The sequence below is a fragment of the Ornithorhynchus anatinus genome, chromosome 3 (genome assembly GCF_004115215.2).
Source record: "Ornithorhynchus anatinus isolate Pmale09 chromosome 3, mOrnAna1.pri.v4, whole genome shotgun sequence".
NCBI classification, from domain to species: domain Eukaryota; kingdom Metazoa; phylum Chordata; class Mammalia; order Monotremata; family Ornithorhynchidae; genus Ornithorhynchus; species Ornithorhynchus anatinus.
In genome coordinates this window covers 81296807-81318770 of record NC_041730.1, presented here as the reverse complement: position 1 = coordinate 81318770, position 21964 = coordinate 81296807, and the positions used below count along the sequence as shown (strand labels likewise).

The window sequence follows — 21964 nt, the reverse complement described above, 5'->3', positions numbered from 1 at the left end:
AACTTCAGAGTCTTCCCAACTCTCAAGTCACAGTCTGATTACAAACAGAACCTTCCCAGAATTCTCCAGTTGGAAAGGCAGTAATGTAGGGCCAGAGGGGAGAAGGTGCACTTGCAATGGAGTAGCGCCCGGGGCCTCCAGAAACTCCCGATCCTATTTTGCTCCATTGCCGGTTTTATCTGCGGCTGATAGGCATCGGCTGTGTGAAAACGTTGGAGCTTCTTTTCTGCTAATGAATTTCTCTTCAGTTGTATTATCCTTAATTGTTGTAGTCTCAAAACTGACTTGGGCCCCCACCGATCCCCCGTTTCTAAAGATGAGCCTGAAAACAGGAAAATTGTCAGTTAAGTGCCGTATGACCTGCCAGCAATTTGGCTGGTTTCTGGCCCAAACCAATTTCTCACTGGACTCTGATTTCATTCCCTCTGCTAAGGTGGGTTCCTGGTGACCCAGAGGATGTTGGACATGTTCAAGCGTCCCACCGATCCGCCCGAATACAACTACTTGTACCTGATCCCCACCGGGACCTTTGTGGGAGGATACTTTGCTGCTCTCTACAGCGGTTATGACATTGAACAGGTAAGAGGTCTTTCCCCTTTATACAGCTGTCTCTTTGCTGTCTTAACCTTATTCCAGTGGATTCAGACATAAGTCATACATGCCAGGCAGTGAAGGGACATTGAGCTTCCCCATCCAGTCAGTTGTTACTCTTCTCACAGCTCTGCCTCTGATTGGAGCATCTCATTGACCCCCTGGGGTTCAGTGGGCCTTGACTTGCAACTGTAGGACCTTGAGATGGTGCTGGGTACCTAGATGTTTCAGTGCTCAACTAAACTGCAGCCCTTCCCCACCACTTCAGGGGAGCTTCAGATTTGCTAGGGAATTATAACTTCTGTTTTCCTGATTACCCCATTAGATTAGAGACTCCCCAAGGGCAGGGATCATGTGTTTCACTTACATTGCATGCACCCCGAATGGCATTGTTTGTGTGGGCATGGAGTGTGTCTATGTATTGTTGTATTGTACTCTCCCAGTTGCTTACTATAGTGCTCTGTACACAGTAAGTGCTCAATAATGCGATTGAATGAATAAGTTGTTCATCCAGAAGACTGCAGAATAGGTGCTTAGACTCTAAGCTCCCTCTCTAGAGTGTAAGCTTGTCATGGTCAGGGAATGTGTCTGTTTATTTTTATATCATACTCTCCCAAGCACTTCGTACAGTGCTCTGCACACACTAAGCACTCAATAAATACGATTGAATATGATTAAATGAATGATAAATACTAAGAATCATCGTTAGAATAGGTGCCGAAGAAATACTGGGAATGATGATGGTGAACGTCAATCTCTTTAGTACTTTAGGTTAGCACAGAAATTCGATGCTGGGCCGAAAGAGCTAAAGAGCCAGTAAAAATTTGACTCTTTCCTAATGGGATTCTCCCCCCTCCCCCTTCTTTTTCCAAAGATGATGTATCTGGGTTCGGGCCTGTGCTGTGTCGGTGCTCTGGCTGGTCTGTCCTCACAAGGAACCGCTCGTCTTGGCAACGCGCTGGGCATCATGGGCGTTGCCGGCGGCTTGGCTGCCACCCTTGGAAGTCTCAAGCCGTCGCTGGAATTGTTAGGTCAGATGTCTGGAGCCATGGCACTCGGGGGCACCATTGGTAAGCGCGGTGTCATATGACACCTGTAAGTGGCATTTTAACCCCTACTCCAAACCTCTAGGGGCATAAAGTTATCCTTCGATAAATTGGAGGTCACTATTTTTAGGTGATGTCCTGTTAACACACTGGCTGAGGAACATCAGCAGGTAGTTTTGCCTATTAGCCTACTGAGAATTAGGTATTCAGAGCTAAATGTTAATAGAGATTATATAGACCTTTCCTTTTGCATTCACAAAAGAGCCTACCAGGACAAAACAGTGGTTTCACCTCAGTTTTACTGATAGGAAAAACAGGATGCTGGTTAGTGGAACTGCAGATCTATCCTGGAATCTTGCTTTTTCATTTCTAGAAAAGCTCCAAATTTCTTACTTAAAAAGCATGGCAGAAACCGAGTGTATTTGCTTACTGTCTATAAAAATATTTGCTTAGTACTAAGCACTTAATACAGTGCTCTGCACATATTAAGCACTCAAGTACGATTGAATGAATAAAAGAAGCTCTAGTTGTGGGCTCTGTAGATCATATATTGGTTTTTGATATCTACAGCTTCAAATACCATGGTTATTGAGGGAGGGTGGCATTCTCTGTTCTCCTGATTTTCTTTGTTGCTTTATTCTGTACCTTCTCCAATAATCTTAGGAGAGCATGATGGCTAGCAGTCAGGAGACCTGACTTCTAGTCCCTGCCTGGTCAGTGCCCCTCTGTGTAACCTCTGGCAAGTCACTACCTCATTTGTGCCTTCCTTTCCCAGTGCATAGCACAGTGTTTTGCACGTGCTTAATAAATATTGCTACCAGTATTACTTATCTGGATGTTTCAGTTTCCTCAGCCATAAAATGGGAATAAGAGTGCCTGTCTCTACATGCCTCAAAGTGGGTTGGGACAGTGCTTGGGGAAAATATAAGAACACTGAACAGAATCAAGGCATAATGTATTTATTAAGCAGGCACTAGTTCTCCTGGGCCAAGGAATGGTAAAGCCTGCCTTGCTTGTCTCCTGCTTGCCTGCCACCTGACTGAAAAATGCAGTCCCCAGATAGTATTTTTCTAGCCATTTTGAACCTATTTTTATACGTATAGGTTTATGTGCATTTATACGTACATGTATGTGCTGAAGTTTTTGTCACGTCTTCCCTTACTTTATCTCCTTTTTGTGGGCAAGATAAATAGTGTCCCTCTAGGGACCGAATACAGTTTAGTGATGAGGATATCGGTGAGGAAAAGCCAATGCTGCCTCTACTGCCTTTTAGCAGTTTTATTGAGGTGCTTTTCCTGGGTCTAATGACTGAACCGAAAGCACTTGACTTAACTTTCTCCGTTCTCCCACCCCTGCCAGGTCTGACCATCGCTAAGCGCATTCAGATTACTGATTTGCCCCAGCTGGTGGCCGCTTTCCACAGTCTTGTGGGCCTGGCTGCTGTGCTGACCTGTGTAGCTGAATACATGGTGGAGTATCCCCACTTCGCCCTGGATCCAGCAGCAAACCTCACCAAGATTGTGGCCTACCTCGGGACGTACATCGGAGGAGTCACTTTTAGTGGCTCTCTCATCGCCTATGGAAAACTGCAAGGTAAGGGGTTTCCCCAACGTTATATCATCTAGTGAAAGGTAAGGGCCTGAAAAAGGGTTTTGGTCCTGCATGGTGGATTTAAACAGAACAAGTTCTTGAAGCTATTAGGGAAACAGTGTTAAGAAGACTTTTACCTTGCAAGGGGTTGTAGAAGCCCAAGTCTCCCAGGATCTAAAGTTACTCTCTTACAGTAAGGTCGTAGACTTTGGGTGATGCATTCCTGCACATACTTTTCATAGGTACATATTGCTGCAGGGCGTGGATCAGTTCCTTAATGATCTGAAAGAGGTAAGACTTCTCCCCTCCCCACAAAGTGACTAAATTACTGAGAGGTTGGAACTTTAGGTCCTGGGAGAATTGGACTTACGTATTATGCAAAGAAAAAGAAAGGTTGTGTATGTGTTTTGCCCTGCATAGATGCCAACTCTTTGGGGGTAAGAAAGGCATTCACCCCACAACATTTGAGCTGGAGTCACAGCTTCTTGCATCCCAATTAATCTTCAAGACAGTCTTCCCATCAGAACTGAAAAGACCTAACATGATGGATTTCTGACACTTTAATGCTTTAGTGCCACCTATGAGCAAAGAACTGGGAAAACAATCAATCATATTTATTGAGCGCTTACTCCGTGCAGAATGCTATACTAAGTGCTTGGGAGAGTACCATACAACAGAGTTGGTAGAAACCATGAGCTTATAGACTAGAGGGGGACGATTAGACTTTAATATAAAACATACACAGGAAAGAATTAGATATAGTCCCTGGCCTTCAAGAGGTTCACAGTCTCAGAGTAAAATGGGGAGGGAGAATTGGCAACAGACACATAAGGAGGGATGAAACAAAGCCAGCATAAAGAAGCACAATGATAACTACAAGCACAATAGGGTACTGTGGCTAGAGGAGCAGAGTTTCAGGCTTCTGGCAACTCAGAATCTAACAGTCATTGCTCCTTGGAAGCTTGCCCCCTCTCGATTCCCAGCCCCCACCTATAATCACTGTTCCCTTAAAACCTCCGCAGGCAGAATGAAAAGTTGGGGCGTGTGTGTGTGTAAATGTATGTGTATGTTAACTTTCAACATCCTCATAAGGGCTTGCTAGCTTTTCTCTCATTTTATATGCATAGAAATGGAAGCAGAGAAAATTAAATCGTAGTCTTCTTGGCTACAAAGCTTTATATCCTTCAGAGAGCGGTTCCTGAAGCACAGCCCTTGCAGTCCTTAGAAGGAGGCCCTGGGCAATGAGGAAGGACGTATTTCACTCCTTTCATTCGTGTCCATGTTAAAACTTGGTTTAACTCTAAGCTACTTAATATTTGCTGTTTTAAAGTATTTGTTCCCCTTGTTGATTACTTTTAAAAGCATTCAGCTGGGTTGATTCAGCATGTCTTTGTCCTGTGTGTCATTGCCCAAGGTCTTTGAAAAATGGACCACAAGAGAAGATAACAAAAGGAGGGCGCATAATAGTCTGAAAGCAAAGTTCAGATGTAGTAATTCAGACCACAGTTAGCAGGAAAAAGAAGGAATTAGGAAATCTCTTTGCCCACGTATAATATCTTTTCCATTCCTGCCTTAGAGTGGTTTGATGATTAAAGCTTGTGAGAGGATGTTTTTCAAAGTATCACTTCTAGCTAGGGCAATTTGCAAGATTTGGTTTCCCGGGGAAGGTATAGTCTGTGGTGAAATCACACCCACACACGCTCCTATGAACCCCAGTCTCGATTGAGTATAAAGAGAATTGAAGAGAGAAGTCTGCCGCCTTTCCTGCCGAGTGCACATCAGGGAAGGTACTACAGGGAGAAGACTCAGACAGACAGGTGGTCTGGAGCCAGGCCTGTCTCGACATCATGAATAATACTAGGTTTGGTGAGGTGACCAAGGTAGAGTGGCCTAGGCTGGAGAATATGAGTCTGTGTCCTAGTCCCAGCTGGGACACTGGGCTGCTGGTGAGCCTCAGGAGAGTCACTTCTCTGGGTTTCCTGTTCTGTAAAGTGGGGAGAATAATTTCTTCCTCTCAGGGATGTTGAGGGAATATAATGAGAAGATAAAAGTGCCGGGGGAGGCATTAATGATTATTTTCTAGCCTGCATCTCCACTTACCCTTCCTGGGTGCTGTAGTAGAATCCAAGTTCCCTACAGACCCCCAAGTGGGGCTTTTTTTTAAAAAGTGATACTAAGCACTTACTATGTACCGAACACTCTTCTAAAAGCTGGGGTAGGTAAAAGTTAATTATCGGACCCAATCCCTATCCTGCATTGGTCTCACAGTTTAAATAGGCGGGGGATCAGGAATTGAATCCATTTTACAGTTGAAGGAACTGTGGCGAAAAAAGTTAAGTGACTTGTCCAAGCACAGGAAGCACATTGGTTATATTCCAACTCGATGACGGCATCAGCCTCCTCACAGAACTCCCTGCCTTTGGTCCCTTCAGTCCATACTATGTTTTGTTGCCTGGATAATTTTCCTAAAACATTATAGAGCAAGCACCCAGTAAATGCTCTTGATTGGTTATTGCTGGGAGTTTAGGGGGCATAGAAAGGTGAGCAGGTTGGGTTTCTCCAGTGGTTGATGCAAATCCTCAAATCAGGTTACACAGACACACTAGTATCAATCAGTGGTATTTATTGAACGTTTACTGTGTACAGTACAGTAGGGTTGGTAGATCTGTTCCCGGCCCACAACAAGCTTACATACTAGGGAGAACAGGATGCAGTATCCCACACTTGGCTCTCCTGTTCTCCAGCCCGTCACAGGTTGGTGAACATGCCAGTTTGTGTGAGCCGCAGGTTCCGTCGAATGACACCTCTGCCCTTGGCAATGATGTGGATGCTTCCTGGGGTCCAAGAGAGATCAGTCAGGCTGGGAAGAATTGTTGCATCTCTGAAAAACACAGAAGCAACGGCATTAAGTCCAGTAAAACCCACCTTGTTTTTTAAAAAAATGGTATTTGCTAAGTGCTTACTGTGTCAAGCACTTTTCTAAGTGCTGGGGTAACTACAAGCTAATTAGTTTGGACACAGTCCCCGTCCCACATGGGGCTCATAGTCTTCATCCCCGTTTTACAGATATGGTAACTGAGGTATCGAGAAGTGAGGTGATTTGCCCAAGATCACGCAGTAGACAAGAGGTGGAGCCTAAACTAGAACCCAGGTCCTTCTGACACCCAGGCTCGTGCTCTATCCACTAGGCTATCCTGCTTCCCAGGTAAAATAGGTAAAGGTAAAGTAGACACACACAGCAAGAAGTCCGATTCTTGCTTGTACTGTCCCTTATGTTTAAGGAGGAATGAAGTTCTGAAATTTCCGTGGAGTTTTTGGGAGGGGAACAGAGATGCCAGCCCCGCTTTCCTGCCTTCTGGAACTTGAATCTGATCTGTTTTATTGTAGGTATCCTGAACTCCGCCCCCCTCCTCTTGCCTGGCCGGCACTTGCTGAACTTGGGCTTGCTGACAGCAAGTGCTGGGGGAATAATTCCCTATATGCTGGATCCTAGTTTTACCACCGGGATCATGTGCCTGGGCTCCGTGTCGGCACTCTCGGCTATCATGGTAAGTGAACGTGGGTCAAAGCAATCTCCCGGGATATTAAATAGATTTTCAAACACCAATATGTAATCTTTTATCTATCAATTAATGGTCTCTATTGGGCACTTATTCTGTGCATAGCATGATGATGATGATATTTGTTAAGGGCTTACTTGTGCTTGTTCTAAGTACTAGGGTAGATATAAGGTAATCAGGTTGTCCCACATGGGGCTCACAGTCTTCATCTCCATTTTACATATGAGGGAACTGAGGTCTGGAGAAGTTAAGTGACTTGCCCAAAGTCACATAGCAGACAAGTGGTGGAGACAAGGCTAGAACCCAGGTGCCTCTGACTCCCAGGCCCGTGCTCTATCCACTAGGCCACGCTATATATATATGAGCGGTGTGGGGCTGAGGATAGGGTGAAAATGGGCTAAAGGCATGGCCTAGTGGAAAGAGCTTGGGCCTGGAAGTCAGAGTGTACTTTTCTGTAGTTTATTTATATTTCTTTCTCCCCTTCTAGACTTTAAGTTCATTGTGGGCCAGGAATGTGTCTTCGAGCTCTGTTGTATTGTACTATCCCAAGTGTTTAGTACAGTGCTCTGTACACAGTCAGTGCTCAATAAATATGATTGATTGATTCTAATCCCAGTTTCACCATCTGCTGGCTAGATGACCTTGAGTCAGCCACTTACATTTTCTTGTCCTCAGTTCCTCATCTGTAAAATGGGGATTAGATTCTGAGCCCCATGTGGGACAGGGACTCCTCATCTACCCCAGTGATTTTTATTAATGGTATTTGATAAAAGCTTACTATGTGTCAAGCATTGCTCTAATTGCTAGTGGTAGATACAAGTTCCTATCCCACAAGGGGCTCACAGTCTAAATTGGAGGGAGAAGAATTTAATCCCCATTTTACAGATGAGGAAACTGAGGAACAGAGAAGTTAAGTGACTTGCCCATGGTTATACAGCAAGATTAGAACCCAGGTCCTCTGACTCTCAGGCCATTGGCCATCTCACTAGGCCAGGTGGCTTCTCAGTGTTTATTATATGAGCCTGGCACCTAACAAATATGCCAATTATCATTATTAGTTATGAGCGCAATGACAACTTTAAACCAACCCTTTATCAGACAGTCAGATTTTCTAAGTACAAGTAGTAGCATTTCATCCCTGCTGAACTCCCATTGTAAGCTCACCTGGAATTTTGCTGGGGTATGGAATTGACTGACTGGGGTACAGGCATTTGTAGGGCAGTTTTGCCGAGTGAGCTAGTGGGATAAACTAGTGAACAGTGAAACCTATTTCCAGCTGTCATTTGTGCATCTTTTGAGTTTAGTCTGTTTGTTGCCATTAGACTAAAGAGTTCTGCAGTCACAATGTGATGTTGTGGGAAAGAAAGAGAAGGCATTAGATATTTCATTTCCTCAAAATCAGGGACTCGGTTCTACTTTTATTGTATATTCTCAAGTCCTGAAAACTGTGCTCTGCTCACAACAGACACCCAACACCGTACTCTGCACGCAGTAAGTACCTAGTACAGCGCTGTGCTCACAGTAGGTACCTGGTACAGTGCTCTGCACATAGTGGGCACCTAGTACAGTGCTCTGCTCACAGTAGGGACTCAGGATAGTGCTCCCAACATAGTAGGCACCCAGGGCAGCATTCTCCACAGCAGTAGTTGTGGTATTTATTAAGCTCTCACTGTGCACAGAACACTGTACTAATTGCTGGGGAAAACTATACTATTGGAAATTAGACATGGTCCCACTCCCTCTGGGGGATCACGAGGGCCAGGCAACAGACCCGTAAGATGAAACAAAACACTAAGACAAAGTTAAAGATAAAAACAAAGATCAGTCAGGCACTGTGGTTACAGGAGCTGGGTAGACACTTCAGATACTATTGAATGAATAAAAATCAGTCAGTAGTATTTATTGAGTGCTTACTTAGTGCAGGGCACTGAAATGATAATAATAATGATGGTATTTATTAAGCGCTTGCTATGTGCCACGCACTGTTCTAAGTGCTGAACTAAGCCTGGATTAGTACTGTAGAGTTAGAGGATGGGGATTCAGCTCTCAGGTTTCCCAGAGGCAAGCAGGGAAGACAGACATTCAACTACTAATAATAATGTTGGTATTTGTTAAGCGCTTACTATGTGCAGAGCACTGTTCTAAGTGCTGGGGTAGATTCAGGGTAATCAGGTTGTCCCACGTGAGGCTCACAGTTAATCCCCATTTGACAGATGAGGTGACTTGCCCATAGTCACACAGCTGACAAGTGGCCGATTAGGATTCGAACTCATGACCTCTGACTCCCAAGCCCGGGCTCTTTCCACTGAGCCAACTACTAGAGAAGCAGCACGGTGGAGTGGATAGAGCACGGGTCTGGGAGTCAGAAGGTCATGGGTTCTAACCTCTGCTCTGCCACTTGTCTGCTGTGTGACTTTAGACAAATCACTTCACTTCTCTGGGCCTCAGTTAAGTAATTTGTAAAATGGGGATTGAGGCTGTGAGGCCCATGTGGGACAGGGAACTGTGTCCAACCCAACTGGTTTTGTATCCCACCCCAGGGCTTAGTATAGTGTCTGACACATAGTAAACACTTAACAAATACCATAATTATTATTATTACTGTTGTTATTATTACAGAACTACAGAACTTAACTAGGGAACCAGCATGGTTTAGAGGAAAGAGCACAGAGCTGGGAGTCAGAGGACATGGTTTGTAATCCCAACTCTGTCATATGTCTGCTGTGTGGCCACTTCACTTCTCTGTGCCTCAGTTACATCATCTGTAAAATGGGGATTAAGACAGTGAGCCCCATGTGGGACAGGAACTGTGTCCAGCCTGATTTACCTTGTATCTACCCCAGCACTTAGAACAGTGTTTGGCACATAGTAGGTGCTTAACATATACCACGGTGGTTATTATTATTATTACAAATAGAGGGGGGAAATAGAGTAAAAAATATAAGTATACCAGTGCTATGAGGAACAGGGTAAGGTAGTGGGTTGGTTGGCAGAGAAAAGCTGAGGTGGAAGAAAGAGGATATGAGGTGGGGAGATTTGAAACCACCTGGGGTTAGCCTCCTGGGAGAGATGTGATCTCAGAAGAGTTTGGACTGCAAGTGGTTTAAGCTGATGGTTGGGCTAAGCCACAACCGCCTGTCATAAGCATCAGGCAACAGGCTCCTTTCACTCGAAAAGTCAGCTTTACTCTTCCAAAGCTGTTTCCAGAAATATCTACAGGCCTAAGTGTATCGAGGCACCATGCAGTTAGGGTTCCTCCCTGAGTGGATATTGAGTCCCCTAGTGTAACCCTAGGCGAAAGGGGCCTCTTCTTTCACTAGGTATCTTAAATGGTGTTAGCTACTTCCTGCAGTTGTTACGGGGATTTAGCTAAGGAAAACACTGCAGGACCATATCAAGGGACCTTCATTTGTCCATTGTCTTTCACGGTGGTCCCTTATTTCATAGTGGCGCCCATAATGGGAGGTTAATGTTTCTTCTGTTTTATATTTGGCTGCCTAAAGCAATCATACATCTATTTAAACCATGTAGATACTATGTACTGCACATTCACACTGTTTGGTGGCTTTGCAAATGACAAGATGTATGGACTTCACTTGATATGTGTGTCACCTCTGGGACACCCTGTTTTTTTGTGGCTGACAATTTCCATTGAAGCCTGGATGAAAAATAAAGCAGCTAAACCAGAAACAGAACACCCCAGAAACACGGTGACCTTATCTAGTAATAGTCATTTCTGCAGTAACGGTTTACATAGCACAATTTTGGGTGGAACAGCCGTTCCTCCTGGCAATGCAAGGGCGGGGTCTCGCAGGACATTGCATTAAGTACAGTGCTCTGCACACAGTAAGTGCTCAATAAATATAATTGAGTGAATGAGTGAATTAAGGAAAAGCCACGTTGTAGTTCTCACAGGTCTGATGCTGTATGTATGTTCATCTACTACAGCACACTGCTCTGCCCCTTGTGACATAATGCGGGCACAAAGGCACTAGGGAAGTTTGGTATTGGGCACCACCCTCATAACTACCCAAGAAATGGCCACATTGGTAGGGTGAGGAGCCATGCAATTGCCACCCGAAGCAGTGTTGACTGCCTCCCCCTCTAGACTGTAAGTTCGTTCTGAGCAATGAATGTGTCTGCTAATTCTGTTGTATTCTCCCAAGCACTTAGTTTGGTGATCTGCACATAGTAAGCACTCAATAAATACCACTGATAGATTGAGTCGCTGTTCTCTTGGGGCCCCGCCCCGGGGCCTAGGCCTACGTTCCCTACAGCCCTGACTCGACTATACAATGCTTTAGGTTCTTTGTTCTTTTGCAACTTTATAGATTTAATGCTGTAAAATAACAATTAGTGGCATGGGTGTATATAGTGTTTGCCAGAGGGTGACATAGCAGCATAAGGATGCGTATCAAAAAAGATCAGTCATGGTGGCATCCTTAAAGCATTTCGACCCTAATTCAATAATTCTCACTGAATAATGGGAAAAATGTGTTATAGTCACCATTAACATGAGGCTGATAGTAACATAAGAATCATGAATATGAAATAATTCAGGAATACAACCCTCGTGTTACAACAGAAGTGACTGCACATCTTCCCTGTTCTAATAGAATTGGGCAAAACAGAAAGTCAACCAATGAATCAATCAATAATGGTGTTTATTGAGCACTTATTATGTGCAGAGCACTGTAGTGAGTACTTGGGAAAGTACAATAATAATCATAATGATGGTATTCGTTAAGCACTTACTATGTGCCAGGCACCGTACTAAGCGTAGAGTTGGTAGGCATAATCCCTGCCAATCTGGTAGGGGAGACAGACTTTGAAATAAATTACAGATAAAGTAAAGCAGCAGCATTTGAGGTTATGTACGAAAGCGCTCAAGGGGTGGGATGTGTATCAGTGCTTAGGGGTTACGGACCCAAGTGCTTAGGTCATGCAGAAGGGAGAGAAAGTCACATTCTGAGGAGTCTTTAACTGCATATCAAAGGGTTGGCAAAGGGTCTAAAGCTATTTCTCTGCCACCTGCATCAGAACGTTTTAAAGCTCAGAAATTAAGCGAGTTTATTGGCTCTAGCCATGAAGCGTAACTTTTCGAGTGACCAGGTAACCATGGTTTGTTTTCCGGCCCGCACTCAGACGTGTTCCTTTGTGTTTGCCTACAGGGTGTCACGTTAACAGCTGCCATTGGCGGGGCGGACATGCCCGTGGTCATCACTGTTCTCAACAGCTATTCGGGTTGGGCTTTGTGTGCAGAAGGTTTCCTGCTCAACAACAATTTGCTCACTATCGTGGGCGCCCTTATAGGCTCCTCCGGAGCAATCCTCTCTTACATCATGTGTGTGGTAAGTAAAAAGGACATTCTGATGCCCCAGAGGTAAAGGGGATAGAAGTTTGGATTTCAGTTTGTGTGATGACAGATGTAGGTGCTCGGATCCCACATGATACCTAACTGGAGGGTGAGTTTTTATTGCCTATATTAGATGAATATAGAATCTTACCATCAGTAGATACCTCTTCAGAAGTAAAAGGCCGCTATATCATGATTAAAAAAAACTTGACAGTTTATTCCTCGGTGTGAAAAAACTGCAGAGTCAGGACTGAACCAGTCCATATATAGCAATAGAAGAGAAATTTAGAGTTTTCCTTCTTTTCAGGAACCAAAAAAAAGCCTTATTTTTGTTTTAGCACTTGTATCGATTGTTTAAAAGTGTGCTTATTAAGGTTTCTGAAACTAAGGTTTCTGAAACCCACTGTCATTTCAAGCTTCCTTTTGTTTTGTCCTAATTCTTTGGGGAAAACCATTTGAGAGAGAATTTTTGTCCCTCCTTTCTAAAGTGACAAATCTTCCCAGCAATAACGTGAAAACATTTCACTGATATTTCAACTAATCAGTGAGTAATATCAATTGTATAATTCTAGTTTTGAAAATATAGTTCAGGGTGGGGAAAGAATAGATTAAAATGCCTTTTCTTTTATTAAAAGAAAAATGCTTGAGTATTTTTTTGACTCAAGCACAGTGTGGAGATGTATTTTGTATTTGTGTCATACCGTACTATTTGTTAGAAGATATTTGATCCTGCAGACTAAGGGAAGTCAAAGCTGAGAACCTGTTTTGAATCACACTTTGTGGCGTTCCACAGTAGTTGAGGCAGTGATCTTGTATTTTGTAATTAGTGACCGAAAGCCTTATTAGCTTTTGCCTGTGAGTCATACACAATCGGGTCTCTTTAAAAATGCATCACTTTCTTGAGAGTTGGACAAGGAATCCGAAGTTAACTAGGATGAATTATAAATTAACATGGCTGTGAGCGAATCGGGGAATGACCAGCGGAGGGCAGCAGATTTACATGATTAAGTTGCTTGGATACTGTACTGAGTGCCCTAGCTGAGGTTTCAGATCCACTCCGTTCTCCTTTAGTAGAGGGATTATGTTCTTTGACAAACCATGCGTTAAAGGAATACTGTGCTCTACCACTTGGGCCTTTCCCGATGCTGAGTACATCACCGACATTGTATCGGGCTCTATCCAGATAGACAGTGTTGGGGGAAGAATGTTTAAAAGTGTTTTATCCAGGAATGAAAACAAACAGGAAGGAGCCACAAGCAGCATGTGGTGGTAAAAGGAGCACGGGCCCGGGAGTCAGAAGACCTGGGTTCGAATCCCAGGTCTGCCAGTTGCTTGCTGTGTGACCTTGGGCAAGTCACTTAACGCCTCTCTTCTCTTGTTCTCCCTCCTACTTAGACTGTGAGCCCCATGAGGGGACAGGGACTTGTGTCCAACCTAATTGATTTGAATCTACCCAGCGCTTAGAACAGTGTTTGATGTGGCAAACGCTTATCAGATACCATAAAAAAACAAAAAAAACCCAAATTACTGGAACCCCGTTCTGGTCTGAAATTGATTTCACCCTAGCAGTGGTGGTGGTGGTAAGCCACAGCGTATTGTTGCATCAGCTTTTTTGGTGGTCGAGTCACTGTCCACGTAGGCCTGCACAGTGGAGGGTCTGCAATGCCGGACTCCAACCCCTGCCCTATCTGTCCCTTGCTCTCTGTCCCTCTCCTACCCCACCGGGAGCACCTGCTCTCCACCATCCCTTATCCTCTCCACCACCCCCGCCTCCTACTCCCCCTCCAACTCACAGAACGCCTGCTGGCTATTCCAGTCAAAGGAATTTTTTTCTTTCACTCCTGGTTCTATGCAAAACGTGTAGCGATAGGGAAGAACTGAGGGTATTTGTTAACTTATTGACATTTCCTGAAGGCTTGGGCCTTCTTTCCCACTAGCATTTCTTTGGATACTTCCCACTGGGCCTCTTCCTCACAGTGATATTTTGCAGCCAATTGTACTGTCTTTCATAGTTTCTTCCCTTTCATCTTCTGGGATTTCTTTTCTCCCTGCAGTTGAATCAATCAGTCACTGGTATTAATTGAGCACTTACTGGGTCCAGAGCACCATACTAAGCTTTTGGGAGAGTTTAGTGCAACAGAGTTGGTAGACATGTTCCCTCCCCACATGGAACTTGCAGTCTACATGTTTAATGTTTAAATGTATTTCTTGTACTCCAAAGAGAAGAGGGGAGGGGACTGCTTCCTTTGCTCCAGTGTAGTGGAATGAACGCGGGCCTGGGTGTTAGAAGAACATGGTTTCTAATCTCAGCTCTGCCGCTTGTCAGTTGTGTGGCCTTGGGCGAGTCACTTCACTTCTCTGTGCCTCACTTACCTCATTTGCAAAATGGGGATTAGGACTGTGAGCCCCATTTGTGATGTAGACTGTGTCTGGTCTGATTAGCTTGTATCACCCTTAGCACATAGTACAGTGCCTGGCACATAGTAATCACTTAAGGACCATAAAAAAATAAGCGCCCTGCAAGAACAAAAGTTCCAGATGTCTTCAAGGTGCTACTGAATGAGAATAAATCAATCAGTAATTGGTATTTATTGAGCTCTTCCCGAGTGCAGAGTATTGTACTAAACGCTTGGGAGAGTACAGTACAACAGAGTTGGTAGATACATTCCATGCCCACACCGAACTTTCAGTCTAGAGGGAGAGAACTCCCAGAGAGAGCTGTCAGAGGTGTGTGTGTGTGCTGGACAGGCACTCTCTGAATTGATTTTTTCCCTCAGTTGACTGGCGCACTCCCTGACTGGGTGGTCAGCTGGGATGACTCGGTGGGGAAGAAGTCTGAAGAGCCGTCTCCCACGGAGGAGAAATGGCTTCTGCATTTCTCCCCAAATTCTGGTCATTTATAATACATCTGTATCGGATCAGACCTCCCCTAATCGTTAGCAATGCGACGGTGTGCCCAGCTGCACAGGGCGGCCTGCAACAGTCCCTGCCAAAAAACCACTGTAGAGACCAAAACGTTCACCGATAGTTAACTTCGTTAACGGCTAATGATTTCAAAAAGTTTACGAGGAAGAAAGAGTATGTTGAAATTACCGAGAACACTATAAGCAGCCATCATAAAAGGGGGAGAATTAAAGTGTGGGCGATTAAAAGGAGGTGCCCCTGACTGACCTCACTGGAGCTAGATTTTCTATCCAGTCACTACTAATTCTGAACTTCTACCTCCGTGAGTATTTGGTCACTGGTTTTCAAGGGAAGATCGTAATCTTTGGTTCCCAGAGGAAGGGACTATCTCGTTCATCAACAATGTACAAACCGGATAAGGGCACGGCAAGGTCTGCTGCTGGGGGCCCATGGCCTTTAGCTGTTCTACAGCCACAGACCACCCCCCACTTGCCCCATCCTATCCTCTTGCGTTGAAATGGCTTCAGGGGGACCAAGTGTGAGAGTGTGAATAGCTCAGAGCAGCCCATCACCGCTATTCATTCATTCAATTGTATTTATTAAGCACTTACCGTGTATGCAGAGCACGTTCTACTTTCGCTTGCTGTCTACTTCACTGTCAGCATAATGGGCAACTGCCACCCAAAACTCTTTTGAACAACTGCTTCATTGGCCAGTAAAGGATGGACTCTGGACCAGGAAATCCTGGCCTCACCCTCACCTCATTAAACCTGATTTCTGATTCTGACCCAGACTTCCTTCTAGCTGGAGTTGGCTTAGCTGTAGCGTTTGTGTGGAGATCAGTTGCCTCGGGAGCATCACCTCCATTGGGGAAGGGGGGAACATGTCAAAAATAAGCATCTTTGGGGCCCAAGAACAAGCATTGGAATCTCGTTCTTTGGCAGAGTTGAAATGGAGCAGCTTGAACGTGTCCTTTTTTTTTTTGGCCAATGTAGACATGGGCCAGAGGTCGTTTTGGGATTACCGCATTAATGCCTGTGAAGTGGTGGGATGAAAGATGCTATGGAAATGATATGCATTAGTAATTATTGCCTCAGCTTAGACTATTGTGCGGATTTCCTTTGTTTTAAAATTTATTTTCCAGTAGAAATTGTGCTTGGATGTGTGTGGATTGAAGGACACTTTATTAGAACGTACAATCTTCGTAATAGATTTTAATAGCCTGAAAGGGGCAGTTTTGGACAGCCGTGTGAACGCGTGGTCTTTCTGAGAAGCTGAGAATCTTCCAGTGCGGGGATCAGTGGTCATGAGTTGAGCGCATTAATCACTAGGCAAAAACTCCTTATAAAGCATTCACTGAAATATTGAGATGTCGCAAGGGGAAATTCGCAGAGATGGAAAATAATTTACTTTAGAAAAGTCCACATGGAATCAGCTTAATAGTGATTTAATTGTGGATACGTGTTTAACAAGTTGACTTGATTGTTAAACTACTGTGGGTGTTTCTTTCCTCTCCTTTCCTTCCCCCAAACCCACTAGGCATTGGCACACAGTATTATTTAATTTCCCTAAGAAACTCTTCTTGGTAAGCTTTCTTGTTCATATTTTCTCCCTTTCTCTCTTCCTCTCCCTTTCTCTGCCTCTTTTTTCTCCATCTGTCGCTTTTTTTCCTATCTCTCACTCTCCCTCTTTCTCCCCTCCCCTCCATATCAATATGTGGTTTGATAATGAGGAAAGAAATAACTTTATGCCACATCAGAGTTGAAATGGCTTGTAGACCTGTCCACTCTTATGCAATGCCAGGGAAGTGGTCTTTACCTTGGCAAGCCTTTCAATCCTGAGCGATTTATGTACTTACCTGGAGCGGAAATGTCTGGATGGTTGAAATGCCCCTTTGAATAATCTCTTAAGAATTCAATAAACAGCACTCATTTCTTAACTCAATCATAAAAATAACATATTTTATATACAACTGAAGAATTTTCCCAAACAAGTAGATTTAGGGGAAACTAGAAGATTTAATTTTATCCTAGCCAAATCCTGTACATTTCCACTGGCTTTCACAAGAAAATGGAAATGACTTTTCTCTCCCATCTTCCTCTCCCTCATTAAGCTCCTCTGAGTGACGTATTCAGCAGTGGCTTATGATGGCTTATTGCTCTCAGAGATGGCCTGGGGGTCAGAAGGACCTGAGTTCTAATCCTGTTTCACCATTTGCCTGCTGGGTGACCTCAGACAAGTCATGTAACTTCTCTGGGTCTCAAGTTACCTCATATGTAAAAATGGGGATTAAGACTGTGAGCCCCATGTGGGGACAAGGACTGCGTCCAACCTGATTATCTTGCATCTACCCCAGAGCTTAGTATAGGGTCTGGCAAAAAGAAAGCATTTAACAAATACCACAAAAAAAGAAAATATGGGTGAACATGGAGTAGCGTTTGCTTCCGAGGTCTCAGTGGTATTTGGTTCTGTAACCACAGACTGGATCCCACCAGCCATCTCCTAATGCACCCTCCTGAGTGGGAGAGTGCGGGTGGTTCAGTGCAAACCGTCACCACTACTGCGAAAGTAAATCAAGAGCCTGTCCCATTGGCGGTAGGGTCTACTTTCTCCTCCTTTCTCCCAGCCACAAACTAAAGTCGTAGAACATGTAGGCAATATGGGTGAACATGGAGTAGCGTTTGCTTCCGAGGTCTCAGTGGTATTTGGTTCTGTAACCACAGACTGGATCCATGTTCCCACCAGCCATCTCCTAATGCACCCTCCTGAGTGGGAGAGTGCGGGTGGTTTAGTGCAAACCGTCACCACTACTGCAAAAGTAAATCAAGAGCCTGTCCCATTGGTGGTAGGGTCTACTTTCTCCTCCTTTCTCCCAGCCACAAACTAAAGTCGTAGAACACGTAGGCAGCCCTTGTCTTTGCCGACGGAGAAGCAGCAATGCTTCCCGTGGATGACAAGAGGCCAGAAATGGTCCTTGACTATATTTTCCTGAGTACAGAGCACAAGTGAGCAAGGAATTGTATCTCAGAGACATTCACAGTCATGGCTGTAATCGAAAGCACTGTCTTTAAACTGAAGGACTAACTCAGTTAAGCTAAGAGAAATTTTAACCCTCAAAGAAGTTCATGATTGTTAACCTCGTTCCCTTTCTTGCATTAAGATTTTCTAAAATCTCTCCCCGCCCCGATGCTCTAATAATGCACTCTCAGGAGTTCTGGGTGAACTACACCAAGTCTCTTTGAGCCATATTGGAATGCACTGCACCCTGAAGGTCTGATATATGAACTTATACAGGAAGAATCATTTCTATCATAAGGATCCTGACAAGAGTCTGTCAGTTCTAAAATCTGTTCCTATTTATATGCCGCCTTGAGCAAAGTGCTGCTCTCTGCTGGGTCTCCTGGCTCTCTTTCCCCAAATACTTCATCTCCATCCTACGTAGCTCTGTTCAGGTAAAGTGCTGCCCGGCTTTTTGACTTATATAGCTCTGTCTTTCTGCTGTTGCAATGCGTGCCACCTTAAACCAGCTGAGTGGGAGGAAAATATTGTGTGATTCCAGACTAAATCACATGTGGCCCTCAGCCAGTCTAAACAACAGATCTGCTGAGTGCATCCTGCAAAGTTCCACAGGCTCTAATCATGTGGAGAATTCTTTGCCCTTTGGCTAAGGAGCTTGGGACGTGTAGAGCATCAGCTCGCATCCTCTAAACTGTAAGCTTGTTGTAGGCACGTCTCCAACTCTGTTATATCACACTCTCTCCAGCATATAACAGTGCTCTGCTCACAGGAAGTGCTCCATAAATACCATTGATTGCTTGGTTGATCACCTGCATCCTACGCCCTTCTCCTCACAGCCAGTTGCTTGGTTATCAAAGGCCTCATGCACCCTCTATTTTTCCGACAAACTCCTGCCTCACGTTGATTTTTGTAGGCTTGTTTGGCAGCTTGGTTGTGAGGTTGCCCTCAGGGTTTGGAGTAATGTACCATGGAAAGAAAGTACTCCTTGAGAGCTGCTTTGTCATCTTTTCATTCAAATGGGAAAGTGTCATTCTTGCAGCTTGGACAGATTTTCCTTTGCCTCTTCTGTGGTCTGTTGATGTTTCACCAAGCTCTGTGTATTTTTACTACCAAGAAGTTGTCGACTTTTGGGTCCTGACTGTGAAACCAGGAGAGTTAGGTTCACAGCAAGGGACTGTTTGGGAGTTAAGGGAATGGGCCAGTAAGTTGAAAAAGATGAATGAATGTTCTCCATTCTTGGATATTTGGCACTTCGCCTTGCCTTGGTGTTTGTTCTCCTGCCACTAATTGTTAGCATCCATGAAATACAAGTGCGTGTGGTTTTTTACCTTCTGGAAAAAAATTGGGACTCTGGTTCCTTCCAGTATGGAGAAAACTCTGGTTATTTCAGGAATGTGTGTGAAGCCACGTGTCCTTACAGCCTAAAGCTACAGGGAATCGGGTTGGAAGCCCCGTAGTGCATTCTGTCACCCTCCTTGGTTGGTTTCCTCCATAGTTACTGGGGCAGTGGGAATTTTTCTATATGGTATTCGTTATAAACGCTTTCCAGTGTTTCAGACACTCTTCTAAACGCTTGGGTCCGTACAGATCAATTAGGTTGGATAAAGTCCCTGTGCTGCATGGGCCTCACAGTCTAAGTAGGAGGGAGAACAGATATCCCCATTTTACAGTTGAGGAAATTGAAGCCTAAGGAGAAGTTAAGTGACTTGCCCAAGGTCACACAGCAAGCAATTGGCAGAGCCGGGATTAAAACCCAGGTCCTTTTGACTCCCAGGCCCTTGCTCTCTCCACTAGGCCAAGCTGCTTCTCCGTCATTAATGTGTGAGGGGATGTCAGTTAGTGATACTTACTGAACACTAACTTTGTGCAATGCACTATAATAACAATAATATTAGTAATAATGTTGGTATTTGTTAAGCGCTTACTATGTGCCGAGCACCGTTCTAAGCACTGGGGTAGATACAGGGTAATCGGGTTGTCCCACGTGAGGTAACTGAGCCACCGAGAAATTAAGTGACACAGTTGACAGGTGGCAGATCTGGGATTAGAACCCATGATCTCTGACTCCTAAGCCCGTGCTGTTTCCACTGAGCCATGCTGCTTCTCACTAAGTGCTGTAATAAGTGCTTGGGTGAGTACAATACAGTAGATTTGGAAATCACGATCTCTACTCAAAGTAGTATTTGCTGAACAGTAACTGTGTGCAGAGCACCGCGTTAAGTACTTGGGAGAGTATAATACAATACAGTGGGTAGTCAGAGGGACTTGGGTGGCAGCAGGACTCCAGGAGTAGGAAAAATGACTGCTCTCTTGTCTCTTAGTCACTGCCCGTCAATTCTGTTGCCAGTGATAGAATTTAGTTGAGGGATCATGGGGTAGACTCTGCTTGTATGGATTAACTCTAGACTGTGAGCTCTTCGTAGACAGGAATATGTCTGTTGATATATTGTACTCTTCTAAGCACTCAGGACAGTGCTTCGCACACAGTAAGTGCTCAATAAATGCAATTGAATGAATTAACCCTGTCAGGGGCATGGAAGTAAGGAGGCAGAGTTCTCCACAATCTAATTAAGAATGTAGGTGGGGGGTGAATCGGGGGGATCTTCATCGATCTTTTATTCTGTGGAAGGAACGGTACCTCTGTTCAGTGTTCTGGCAGGTGAGGTGAAATGGAAGCAAAATCCAATTTGAGAACTTCCTTGTTTTCTCACCATTTTGAGTCAGAAGAGACAGATTCCAGTAGTTTGCTGTTTGTTCCAAAACTCAGCTGTGGATTTTTTTGGTCTTCAGGCCATGAATCGTTCCTTGGCTAATGTGATCCTGGGAGGATATGGCACCACATCAACGGCTGGCGGGAAGCCCATGGAGATCACCGGCACCCACACGGAAATCAATCTGGACAACGCAACTGAGATGATCAAGGAGGCCAATAACATTATCATCACTCCAGGTAGGTAATGATGCCGATGGTGACGGAATCACTGCCAGGTAGCAGGGACTGTCCAGATGAGCATGGGGCTCGTATGTGAAAACCCTCCCGTTAGATGAGTCGTGTGGCTTTTAATGAAACTGCACAAGCGAGCCGCTTCCGATAATGAAAAGTTCCAGGAAGCAGGCTTGTAGTAGCCTCTGTGCCTTGTTGCTTCTTTCAGTTAAACTCTCGATAATACGGAATGAGGCTTCTAAGCGAGAGGAAGGCCACACCTAAATTGGGTAGCTCTGTCCATGGTTTACGACCTCCCAGTCCACAGCATTTGCGTGGACTAATTTAGTCCGGTGCTTACTCTGATGAAGGCGTAATCTCAAAGACAAGGACAGTGGCCAAGTGACATGTTCTCTCTCTAAATGGGGCTACTGGGAAAAGTAAAAAAAAAAAATAAATGTTTCCAGTGGAGGCAGAGCCATTTGGCAGCAGTTTCAAATGACGACAAAAACTGTCCTTCTGGAAAAGCCCTGAAGAACGTTCCACCGTGGCTGGCGGTGAACCTGTCCTACTGCTGGGGCCTGGGTGGACTGGTCCCCTCTGGTTTGGGATCCTAAACTGTGCTGTTTCACTGCCCCCTCTCCCCTCCCCGCCGCAATCTCAGCTTGCCCTCATTCAGCTCCTCCAACCTCCTGCTCCCTGTTCTCCATGAATAATGTGTTATTTTCATTTTGATGGAGGGATTTGCAGGTTTTGAGAAGGAAATTGTGGAATAACCCAAATGTGGGTGAAGGTTGTTTAGGATCATTCTGCAACGCGATCATGATTTCTAATGACAAATTTTTTAAGGCCACGATGGCCACATCTGATCTCCTAAAGCTCCATTAACATAAGGACATTAGAATGAATCTATCATATTTATTGAGCTTTTTCTGTGTGAAGAGTACTGTGTTGAGCGCTTGGAAGAGTTCAATAT

General features: G+C 44.6%; 1 protein-coding gene across 3 annotated transcripts in view; it reads left to right on the top strand.

Annotated features, from left to right (window-relative positions):
- The window catches only part of NNT (nicotinamide nucleotide transhydrogenase), a 96694-nt gene that overhangs the window by 56364 nt on the left and 18366 nt on the right, over window positions 1-21964 (top strand). For all 3 annotated transcript variants that reach the window (XM_039911501.1, XM_029060077.2, XM_029060076.2), the window contains 6 exons: window positions 434-579; window positions 1466-1661; window positions 2997-3230; window positions 6615-6775; window positions 11959-12138; window positions 20856-21015. In XM_039911501.1, coding sequence (XP_039767435.1) covers window positions 434-579; window positions 1466-1661; window positions 2997-3230; window positions 6615-6775; window positions 11959-12138; window positions 20856-21015 — 1077 coding nt within the window. The remainder of the gene's footprint in view (window positions 1-433; window positions 580-1465; window positions 1662-2996; window positions 3231-6614; window positions 6776-11958; window positions 12139-20855; window positions 21016-21964) is intronic.